The following is a 12208-nucleotide window of genomic DNA, read 5'->3' as shown; positions in this document are numbered from 1 at the left end:
TACCGCTTTAAAAATGTACATATGGTTGTTTATATATATTTTTAAGATTGATTAAACTAACACTTAGGATTAGTATGAAAGCATCTTTACAAAAACAATAAACCTCCTCATAAATTGAAATAAATGTCATGTAATTATACTATAATTATAATAATATGCTATATAAATATAACAATACTGTTTAAATATAATGTTATGGATGTAGGAAATATATATATAAATATATATATATAAATATTAATATATATATATTCTGTCAGAGAGCTTGAGTTTGTGGGAATTAAAAAAAAAAAAAAAACCTCTAGAAGGATTTAATAGAGCTGTCCATGAGATTGACTTGGATCACATATTGTTGGGAACAAATTGTTAAATGGACTGTGAATCTTTTATGGTGACAATTGAGAGAAAAATTAAAGATTTTAGCTGTAAAGTTGAACACTGTCACGGTGTCTGGTCTGTGTTTCCTGGGTCTCCACTAGTGGTCTCACTTCCCCATAGGCACCTCACCGCAGGCACTACAATTCCCACAAGGCCCTGTCCCTTCATCACAGTAATTGCACTCCTGTTAATTGCACTCAGGTGTCTTCACTTCATAGTCATTACCCTGTTTTTTAAACTGGTCTGTTTCTGTTTGTTTCATGGAGTCCTTACTTTCTGTCACCTGGTTTCCTCGCGTTCCTAGTTTTTTGAGTTCCTGTTCCTGTTTGTTTGTTTCTGTTTTTGGACTGATGCTTGGTTATGACCCCAGCTTGTTTTGATTCTGATTTTGGAATTACCCAATAAATCTCACACTGCTCTTGGATCTCTCGTCTCCTGTGTTCCTGATCGTTACAGAAGGACTCCATCATGTCTATATCCAGCGGTGTGGGACTTCGTGTCCGTACCCCAGCCAGTGTGGAGGAGCGGAGGGCGAGATTCCACAAATTAACCACCCTCCGTCAAGAGGGGAATGACATGGGTGTTCTGGACCGTGGCGGGTGGTATGGGATATAATGATGCGGCCCTAAAAGACCTTTTCAACCTTGGTCTGGATAACCCTGTGCCAGAAAGAGAAATGGATCAGCTGGCCGCACCTTTGATTTTTGGGGGTTCATTTTTTACCCACAACATCAGTCTCCGTGGGATACCCCAGCCAACATGTCTCTCCCGGTGGGATGGGCGACTCTAGACTGGGGTGTACAGACCAGGAGGGCCGCCAGCCCAGTGCCACAGCACACGGTGGCCACCAGCCCAGCGCCACTGCACAAGATAGCCACCGGCCCAGAGCCACAGCACAAGATGGCCGCATGTCCAGCACATGTGCACGTGATGACAGCCACGGTTGACCCTCCAGAGTCGAGTCAGGTTCCCGTTGACCCTCCAGAGTCAGGTCAGGTCACCGTTGACCCTCCAGAGTCGGGTCAGGTCACACTCCAGAGTCAGGTCAAGTCACACTCCAGAGTCAGGTCAAGTCACCGTTGACACTCCCAGGTCAGGACAAGTCACCATTGACTCCAGAGTCAGGTCAAGTTACCGTTGATACTCCAGAGTCAGGTCAAGTCACACTCCAGAGTCAGGTCAAGTCCCACTCCAGAGTCAGGTCAAGTCACCGTTGACACTCCAGAGTCGGGTCAAGTCACACTCCAGAGTCAGGTCAAGTCACCGTTGACACTCCAGAGTCAGGTCAGGTCACCGTTGACCCTCCAGAGTCGGGTCAGGTCACCGTTGACCCTCCAGAGTCAGGTCAAGTCACCGTTGACACTCATGAGTTAAGCACTACCACAGTTAGACCTCAGGAGTCAAGTCAAGTCACCGGTGATCTTCGTGGGCAAAGTGAAGTCATCGACTATCTTCATGGGCAAAGGCAAAGTCACTTTGATATTCATGAGCAAAGTCAGGTCACCAATGATCTTCATGTGCAAAGTCAGGTCACCAATGTGTAGCCGCACTGGGTTGTACATAATTATTAACTCAAATGATATATAGGGAAGTTGAATAATTAATCAGGAATATGATTAATAAATATATCTCATATGACAGTTACATTAATATTATTGATTATGAAAAATAGCTCAATTGCATATATCAATAACTCATTACAGGGCTCTGTAATTTACTCATTAATATGTCAATATTCCACTCTTCATATCAATTATAGTGATATCTCTTACTGTAAATTACTGCAAATCAAACAGTGGTTTGTCCAGCAAACGGCCGTAAGATTTACTTATCAACTTTCAATAAAGTTATCACTTCTTATAATTCAAGGAAAATATTCTCTGGCCATGAAAACATTATCCTATCATTATGAAATTGTTAACTAAAAAGTAAAGAGCGTGTAGCTAAAGATCAAACATTCCATTGACGTATGTGAGCGGTTCAGAGGCAATCATGTATATTGGCTTTTAATAATTCAACTAATAATACATCCAACTACAAATCACACAGAGTAAATACGCCTACGACAATACAGACAGTAAACTTTGTACAAGACATAACGGAATCCAAATGAGGGAGAGAGAGAGAATGAATGAGAGAGAAAGGACAAGAGAGAGAGAGAGAGAGAGAGAGAGAGAGCGTGATCACAGACTGAGCTCAGTTATGCCAACTCACAGACCGTAAACTTTGAAAGACAACAACGAATCAAATCATAGACAAACTTTAAGCAGCATTTAAATCTCCATAGAGAATGATACTTGCAAGTTTCTCTGTGTCTCTTTGTGTGCTGGAGCAGCGTGAGCGTGGTCTTTGTTGCTAAGCGTGTCTTCCGGGGGTTGCTGCGGAATCACGCTGTATTTGAAAGGTTTAATGTTTCAGATGTTTCAGAAAGCAATGTTTCAGAATTCATCTTCCTCGTGTGGAGAGGCGAATAAACTTAGTAAAGAAAAGAAACACAAACAACGGAAATTAAAGCTCCCGAAGGAGCCATGAGAACGGCTGTCCTCTCAGCCTCCGTGCTAGCCTCTAGCAAGTTCGTAATTCCAGATTAATACATTTTTCATTAATTTGCTTTATATAAGTGAGTCCGTCAAAGCATGACGATTAAATAAATATAAAAAATAACATATAAATGATCAAAACATGAAGTTACATTCAAATACAGAATTACACACATTTAAAGTTTGATTAAAACACAATAAAACTGCAGATACTGCAATTTATATGGGGAACATCTAATGCACCAAAAAAGCAATACTTAATACATTGAGACCACATTGAAAAAAGTAATAGTTTAGGATACATTGAGAAAAAGGTACCGGTGAACGGGCTTTTTCCTGTCCTGTTGCCCAGTGGGATCATAAAGTTTTATGAGCTGGTCAGGGGTAGGGTTACAACATTTCCCATTTACAATTCAGCAACTTTAACCATTTACACAGGATTAACCATTTTTATGCAATACACAAACCTATTCAAAATACATCTTTTTAATAAAATGACGAAGGTAAAGAACGTTAAGAAAGGTTTGTTTGTGTGTATGTGCTTATGTGTGTTGTGGAATGTGTTTCGTTTCTTCATGTGCAAAGTCAAGTCACCATTGATCTTCCTAAATCCAGTCAAAAAACCATGGATCTACCAGAGTCTCTCCACGTCTGCTGAACTACCAGAGCCTCTCCACGTCTCTGCTGAAAACGAGAGCCTCTCCACGTCTCTGCTGAGCTACCAGAGTCTCTCCACGTCTCTGCTGGACTACCAGAGCCTCTCCATGTCTCTGCTGAACTACCAGAGCCTCTCCACGTCTCTGCTGAACTACCAGAGCCTCTTCTCGTCTCTGTGGAACTTCCAGAGCCTCATCACGTCTCAGCTGAACTCTCTGAGCGCTCGACTTATCCTTTCGTGGCCACGGAGGCCACCCTTAACCTGTTCATGTTCTCTGTTTCAGACTTTCCTAACCAGACTTGCTCTCCTGTGTCATCAATCCCACTGTGGTGGCCTTCGGTGCCGCCCTGGTGGGCTCCTGTCCTGACCGCACGGCTGTGGTGGTCTTCTGCGCTGCCCTGGTGGGCTTCTGTCTCGACCACATGGCTGTAGTGGTCTTCTGTCTAGACTGCACGGTTGTGGTTGTCTTCTGTGCAGCCCTGGGGGGCTTCTGTCTCGACCGCACAGATGTGGTGGTCTTCTGCGCTGCCCTGGTGGGCTTCTGTCTCGACCGCATGGATGTGGTGGTCTGCTGCGCCATCCTGGTGGGTTTCTGTCTCAACTTCATGGCTACATTTTAACCTTGCTCCACCCTGGATTCATGCCCTTTCGGCTTGCCCCTGGGCCCCTGAATTTTCATTTCTCTCCTGGCCTTGTGTTATGTTGTTGTTTTTGTTTTTTGCACTTCCTGTCTCTGTTTCCCTCTATTACATGGCCCTCCGTCCCTCTCCCTGGTCCTTCGCCAGTCCACCTCCCTCCTGGTCTCCTTGTTTTTGTTGTTTGCACTTCCTGTCTCTGTTTCCCTCTGTTGCCTGGCCCTCCCCCACTCCCCCTGGTCCTCCGCCGGTCCACCTCCCTCCTGGTCTCTGTGTTCCTTGGTTTGTTCTTGTGTTCGGGTGGAGCATCTGGTAGCTGTTCCATAGAGGAGGGGGTAATGTCACGGTGTCTGGTCTGTGTTTCCCTGGGTCTTCACTAGTGGTCTCACTTCCCCATAGGCACCTCACCGCAGGCACTACAATTCCCGCAAGGCCTTGTCCCTTCATCACAGTAATTGCACTCCTGTTAATTGCACTCAGGTGTCTTCACTTCATAGTCATTACCCTGACTTTTTTAACCGGTCTGTTTGTTTCATGGAGTCCTTACTTTCCATCACCTGGTTTCCTCACGTCCTTAGTTTTTCGAGTTCCTGTTCCTGTTTGTTTGTTTCTGTTTTTGGACTGATGTTTGGTTATGACCCAGGCTTGTTTTGATTCTGATTTTGGATTACCCAATAAATCTCACACTGCTCTTGGATCTCTCGTCTCCTGTGTTACCGATCGTTACAAACACAATAAAAATAAACTTCCCTGGATGAACACAAACATACTCAAACTAATGAAAGAGGGATTGTGCATTAAAAAATGCAAGAAAAACAAAGTCAGCTAGTGCTAAAAATCTATTCACAACACTGAGGAATATGATTGTTAAAACTATATGCAAGACCAAAGCAGATTTTTTTTTTTTACTATAATAGAAAATGCAAACAGGGATCCCAAAATAATTTGGAACCAAATTAAAAAAACTTGTAGGACAGGACACAAAAACGAAACGACTTTTAGAAATTAAGATAAATGGAAAAATTATAAATAACACAAAGTTGCCGATGGCTTCAATATTTTTTTTTTATTAAGTCAGTATCCATTATTGTCCAAAGCTTACCATCTAAAAATCTAAATATTTGTCTTATAAATAACAGGCAGTTTTCAACAGGCCTATGTGAATATACATAATATTATGTGATATATTACATAATACAGTGGAGGGGCCAAGGAGACGAAGGAGCTGATAGAACAGCTTCTAAACAACTTCATGGAGGCAATGGACACAATGGGAATCATGCTCTTTGACAAGGACAGGATGGAAGAGATCTGGCGGACACAGCAGCACCACAACGACTGCATGCAGGACCCACCAGGTGTGCAGTTGTACAGGAAGATAGGGCAGGTGACTAAAGGGGAGGTTATTCTGCCCCAGTATCGTTGTGCATGTTGCTTAACATCCTTCCACCTGCACCTAAACCACTTTGTGCCAGATTTGCATTTTTCCTAAACAATGTGAGTTGTTTGTTCATGTGTTTTCCATGGTGCTAACTTCGTTCTGCTTGCTTTTTCAGGAACAAGATCAAGTGACCTTCATTTTCAGATGTACTCGGTGGAAGGGCTTGTACAGTGGAATGAGGCTTGTGTGATTGCTGCCATTGAAGGTGGAGGCAGAAAGGATATCTGCTATGGTGGCCAACTGCAACAGTACGCCAACATCTTGAGCCAGCTTTTTATGGACCTTTATTTGCATTGTGAGTGTGTGTTTGTTTGTGGTTTTGTGTGTAAAAATAAAAACAAAAATGCAAAATTCTTAAAAAAAAAAATGTCCTCCTTTCTTCTGTCAGCTGTTTTTATTGGCTGAATAATTTGTGACATATCTGACAGGCCTGCGAATGAAACTGTGCACAAAAACACCACAGTAAATAAAAGGCAATAACGAGCAATGTGCGTTCACACAAATAACCGTTCATTTTTATGCTTCTATATTTCAATCAAGACCACTTCCGTCAAGTATATTTAATGACAATTATAATTGCATACAGTTAGTGTTGGCGGTGTGGTTATGTTCTGGGCAACACTCCACACGCCTGTCCATGCAGCCATGCTTGGACAGAGCGGGGAGAGCAGCAAGACAAACCCCCCTGGGGTACAGAACAGAACCATTATAAGCATACATAATTACAATTCACAATTACATGAGTTGTAAACAAAATATCATAGAGACTGCTTCCAATGAAGACACTGTAAAGAAAGAACAAGTGAAATCAGATTACAGGTTCATTTGGCGGAGTTGGGGTTGGAGGAGGGAGTTAATTGCAAGCAGCAATGCGATGGAGAGACACTGAATAATAAAAAATTTAAATAGACCGCAGGTCATAGGTGTGAAGACTGGATTGGTACACGTCAGGAACAGCTGACTGTCAGCTGATGCAAGCATGACTAACATGACCTGACTGAACTAATGCGATGCTCGATGTGCTGACAGACACTTATTACTTTGTTTTAAGGCTGAACGATTTGGGAAAATAATCTAATTGCGATTTTTTTCCCCAATATTGCGATTGCGATTTAATATGCGATTTGTTTTGTAAAGATTTTTTTTATCCTCTTTTTTCCCCAACAAAACGTAATGAATTATTTAAATATGACCAACACAATATTAGATGCATTTAGTGTGAAATGTTCTTTCCCATAGGCTGGGCCTATTTGTTATAATTAAATTAAAACATGTATGACTTGAAATAAATGACATTTTTATTGAACTGCTCGTTACAGAAACATCTATGGCTTTGCCACTGTGCATTTCAATAATTTAAACAAAGGTATGCGCACTTTGTAAACACTGTGTGCAAAATTTACAGTCTGAAGAAAAAAATAATTAAAAATAATAATTATCTTACTGCTCCAAAGTCAGTAACATTTCACACAACTGCAACAGCATTTGCTTTGAAAATATTTAGTAAAATCAAAATAAATAAAGTTATAAATAAAAAAATGGAGAAATGCACTTTTAAATTAGACAAAAACTATTTGAATATTATAATTTGGAATAGATCAACCTCACTTATCAAGTACACAACAATAACACACCACACAGACTAAAGTTCACTACGAGTATGGCACTGCCAGCTATAATGATCCAACAGTTTTGTTATCAGTGGCTCACAGGTTTTTTGCTAAGAAAACCAGAATATTGACTTTTGCTGGCTTCAAGGATGAGCGAGTGCAACTCACAATATTCCCTCCTGTGCTAAAAAGACGCTCTGAGGGAGCGCTTGTGGCAGGTACACAAAGATACTTGCGGGCCATGATGCACAACTGTGGGTAGCTGATCTTGTGCACCCTCCACCAAGCCAAGGGATCATCTTCTCCATCAATGGTAGGAGTCATCAGGTAATTGTTTAACTCTGCCTCTGCGACATCTTCAACAGGCAAAGAAGGAGAGGCTGCACTGGTCTTGAAAAAACTGCCAAGAGACCTCTTCGCCTTTTCCCCCAAGGGCTGTGCACTTTGAGGCATCTGAACAGTTTCAGTACGAGACCTCTTCTCCTATTAGATAAAAACAACAGCCATTAGTTTTCCAGTTAGATTTTACAGAAAAATTGTGTTTTTGTGAAATACATAATTATCATTTACCCGATGATATGTACGCTGTGCTAAGTCTACCATCTCTGTCTTCAGTCGGGTCTTGATAGCAGGGATGTTGTCAGTACTGATGTACTGTATTTTGAACCTAGGGTCCAGGAAACAGGCAACATCCAAAAGCTCCTGGATGTTTGGGTCTCCATATTTATTATTGAGGTATGCTAGGACTTGGGTTTTTATTGATTTAGTCAGGTCAGTGTCCTCAGCATCTTCAGCCAGGACTGATGTGGCAAAAAGGTGAAGAACTGGCTTGAGGTAGGAGATGCTCACATACTCCTCTCCAGAAAGAGCATCAGTAAATTCCAGTAGAGGATGCAGTGCCTTGTGAATCGACTCCAACACATCAATATCTTGCCAGGTTGGGATGAGGGAGCGTGCATATCGATCTCCAGACAATACCTGAGAAATGGCTTTGGCCTGTTCAAGCACTCTAGCAATCATCATTTCTTTAGATCCCCATCTTGTTGGGCACTCCGTTATGAGGTTGTGCTCAGGGAGTTTGAGCTCCCTCTGTGCCTCCATCAGTGCTGCCTTCTTCTTCCAACTGTGGGAAAAGTGTCCCACCAGCTTCCTGCACAGTGCTGTTGCCCTTGACACTCTGTCATCTTTGAGTGCATTTTCTGAAAGAAATAGAAAGTAGTGTATTACACACAATTAAATTTGAGTTTTGTGATTCAAGGCTATCACTATTACACACTCACATTCTCTGTCATTCTAAAATGCACACATCCACACCCCTGTCCTCTCTCTCTCTCACACACACACACACACACACACACACACACACACTTTTTGTGTTTATTTAGAACATGTAAAAAAACAAAAACAAACAAAAAAACAAAAATGCAGGTGGCCATTCCACAACAGACATAAAATCAAAACATAATATTTTAATTTACATATTAGAAAAGGAGTGGGAGGAAATATTAATTTAATGAATCCCCAACTACACATAATTTATATATTTGTATCCAGCTTATTACTAATCGACGCATCTCTCTCTTTTGCGCGCACGCACGCACACACACACACACACACACACACACACACGCGACATAACTTACCAATGGCAAGATGTAATCTGTGCCCAAAACACTGGAGCCTCGTCCATTCATTAAGCCGCGCAGCCAGAACCATATTTGACGCGTTGTCCGTCGTGATGCAGATGTGATTCTCCTCGTGGAGATCCCAGCTGGCAAGCCCTTCTCTCAGGCCGGCTGCAATATTTTCCCCTGTGTGGTCGTCTGGGAAGTAGGTAGTTTGTAGGCAGCGAGCTCTGAGGTTGAAATCTTCATCAATAAAATGGACGGTAAGACTCTGGTAAGGCTCAGCTGTGCGGCTTGACCACATATCTGTAGTGCTAGCAAAAAACTCCACCGTTTTAACCTCCGTGGCGACTTTCTCTTTACACTTTTTGTACAGCTCCGGTATGGCAGTCTGACTGAAGTATGTACGGGAGGGTATATTGTACCGTTTATCAAGTGTATATGTCAATGCCACGAATCCAGGCTTGGTCACCGTGCTGAGAGGCATCATATCTTTGGCTATGAACTCGGTTATTGCCCGAGTGATTTCCCCGTGCCGTTTTGAATTACGTTCATACGGAGTGACACTTTCGAACATTTCGTTCAGTGATCCCTGTCTTGAGGTATTTGGCCTGTCTGGCGCACTGGTGCTCGGCATTTTGGTCATACAACTGTCATACATTGATTTGTGGTATTTTTTTAAGTGCTGAAACAAGTTTGTAGTGTTACCCCGTGAAGTCGCAACGGGAGCACGGCATGCTCTGCATAACACCTGAAGCTGTGCAGCATCTTCTTTTTTGAAACCAAAATAGTTCCACACCACCGACGTGCTGTTCCTCTTTGAGATTAAAGTCGCAGCTGTGTAAGTTACTGACTGTTCCGTCGAGGCAGAGGCCATTGCGCTACAGGTTAAAGATGAACTGACAGGATGAAAAGTTGTTGCAGACGAGTTCTCCGCTCTTTCGCTCGCGTCACGTGCCCACCTCAAATCGCGCACGTTGCGATTAGAAAATCGCATTTTCTCATATCGCGATATTATCGCAAATGCAATTAATCGTTCAGCCTTACTTTGTTTTAATGTTTCTTTGGTGCAGCATGGCACTGAGTTGTTAGAAAAGAAATGCGTAGTTACATCATTGCTTGATTACGCCAGGAACCGAAGATTGTGCTTTTTGAACTGGTTCAATGAGCCGAATTGTCTGAAAAGAACCGGTTCGCAGAAATGAATCGGAGTCGGACTTTGCATCACTATTACAGAGAAGATTGAGCAGGATCCGCCAAGAGCGATCTTTGGTTCTAATTGTTTCAAATGTTCTAATTTACGTGCACGCTGATTGGCACGTTGGGATGTTCCAATCTAGTTGCACCACAATTGGTCCTGATGCAAAGCTCCCCATTTTGGTAACATACTTTGGTAACTGTAAGTACTTTAAGCGATGTACGTCGTGTCAATCAGCTATGTAAATTTACGAGTAATTTAAGATGCAAATTGCTGATGTAAGAAATCTGTTTTCTGTAAAAGTTGAAGTGTCGCTTTTTTCCGTTAAGGTGTTATGAATTATTTTTGGTAAATACAGTAAATACCTTCTTACCTGCTCTTTAATGGGATTACATTTGTAGTTTAATAAAAGAATACCATGCTTTTGTACATTACATAACCTGTTTTGTTATTATTTATTATCAGCCTTCAGTTGGATTGTTTTGGAAACAGTAAGGTAGGAGGTGTACTGCACCTTCTGGTCGTGCGGGCTAAAGTGGCTTTCTTAGTCCTTTTTCTGTGTTTAGTACAATTTTATGACATCTTTTTACACTTGGCTTTTTTGAACATTAAATAACCTGTTTTGTTATTATGCATTATCAGCCTTCAGATGGATAGTTTTGGAAACAGTAAGGTAGGAGGTGTACTAGACCTTCTGCTCGTGCGGGCTAAAGTGGCTTTCTTTGTCCTTTTTCAGCTTTTAGTAAAATTTTACTATGCTTTTAACACTATGGCTTCTTTCCAACACCGCTGCGATTTTTGCACCCTGCTCACCTTTGCGCATTTGTCTTTTTATCAACGCACATTTATATTTGTCATTTCATGGTTTCCTAACTAACATCTAGCAGCAGTAGTAGTAATTGTAATAGTAAGTAACACTGATGACATCACTTCCATGTATCTCATTTACTTTTTTCTTTTATGCCACCCTGCTGATGTGACTCAACCATCCAGTCAGCTAGAACCTCTGCACTCTGCAACGAGAACTGCTGCACCAGAACAGCAGCCTCTGTCCACAGAAGAAGTAACTAAAATGCTCAAATGGTTAAATGATCAAAAATCAGCAGCAGAAAAAAAACAACATTTCTTTTTTTCTTCTCCTTTCAGCTATTGCTACCTGAAGGCTGGAGACAGACCCTACCCAAAGAGCAGCATTTGTGGGTCAGCAAGGCTCTTTTCACCAGAGACAAGTCTGGGAGGCTGGCGCTGACCAAAAACCAGCGTCTCTGGTGGCATCCTCCTGGGCCCCGTCCTCTGTATACACAGCCTCCTTCATCACCTTACAGCTTCTATCATGCCAGGCTTTTCCTGTGGATCCCTTACCGCTTGTGGTCATACCGGCTTCTGTGCTCACAACCCAACTGTCGCCATCTTGGCTTTCCGCTGACAGCGTGTGGGATGTACAAGACTGTCAGGAGGGTCTTGGATGTCAGTGGCTGGTACTTCATGGCTACAGAGTATCTTGAATGCCGGTCCTGCAAAAAAAACTGGCAGGCTGGTCTCAGGATACTCTGAACCAGCTCGATCCTGTCCACAGGGAAATGTTTCCTGCGGTGTTGACCTACAGGTTGGCACACTGTTTTATTGTAAGTTTTAACATGAGAAAATGTGTTTCATGCTCTTCTGATATTGATCTGTTGTCTTTATTTATTTATTTTTATCATGCAGGCTGTCGTGTGATAAGGAGATTGTGAGGTGGATGCGTGGCGCTCATTGGGGAACAGTGCAACTTCTGTGCACTGGAGCCTATGCGTCAGGCACAGAGAGCATTGGATTGCCCAAACAACCTATTTCCTCTCTGTGATTTGGAAATTCCCAGACCATGACACAGACCCTAGCAGTCTCGCTAACCAGCTGCCTCAGATGGTACCTGTGCCTTGTCCGGGATGGCTGCTGTCAGTTTATGCCAAAGACGTACTGACACGGCTGCCGGAACTAAAGGCCAGGGTGACCTCTATCTATGGAACCATCCTAAAAATGGATTCCACTAAAAGGGTAAGGTAACATCACCATTAGTAGAGATAGGTGTAGGCTACATCACCCTTTTTTCTGTTACAAAATTAGAATTTTTGTAATGTAAACTG

General features: G+C 42.3%; 1 protein-coding gene across 1 annotated transcript; it reads right to left on the bottom strand.

The window, feature by feature from the left end:
* Positions 1 to 6698: 6698 nt before the first annotated feature.
* LOC127963278 (E3 SUMO-protein ligase ZBED1-like) lies at positions 6699 to 9982 on the bottom strand. Its single transcript, XM_052563101.1, has 3 exons — positions 8906 to 9982; positions 7833 to 8461; positions 6699 to 7745 (listed from the first exon to the last, which is right to left on the bottom strand). Exons 1-3 carry the CDS (start codon positions 9882 to 9884, stop codon positions 7359 to 7361), a joined length of 1995 nt encoding a protein of 664 aa, XP_052419061.1. The 5' UTR covers positions 9885 to 9982; the 3' UTR covers positions 6699 to 7358.
* Between the last annotated feature and the right edge of the window lie 2226 nt (positions 9983 to 12208).

This window comes from Carassius gibelio, chromosome B8, assembly GCF_023724105.1.
Source record: "Carassius gibelio isolate Cgi1373 ecotype wild population from Czech Republic chromosome B8, carGib1.2-hapl.c, whole genome shotgun sequence".
NCBI classification, from domain to species: domain Eukaryota; kingdom Metazoa; phylum Chordata; class Actinopteri; order Cypriniformes; family Cyprinidae; genus Carassius; species Carassius gibelio.
The sequence above is the reverse complement of the archived record's forward strand: the minus strand, read 5'-3'. Positions and strand labels throughout refer to the sequence as shown.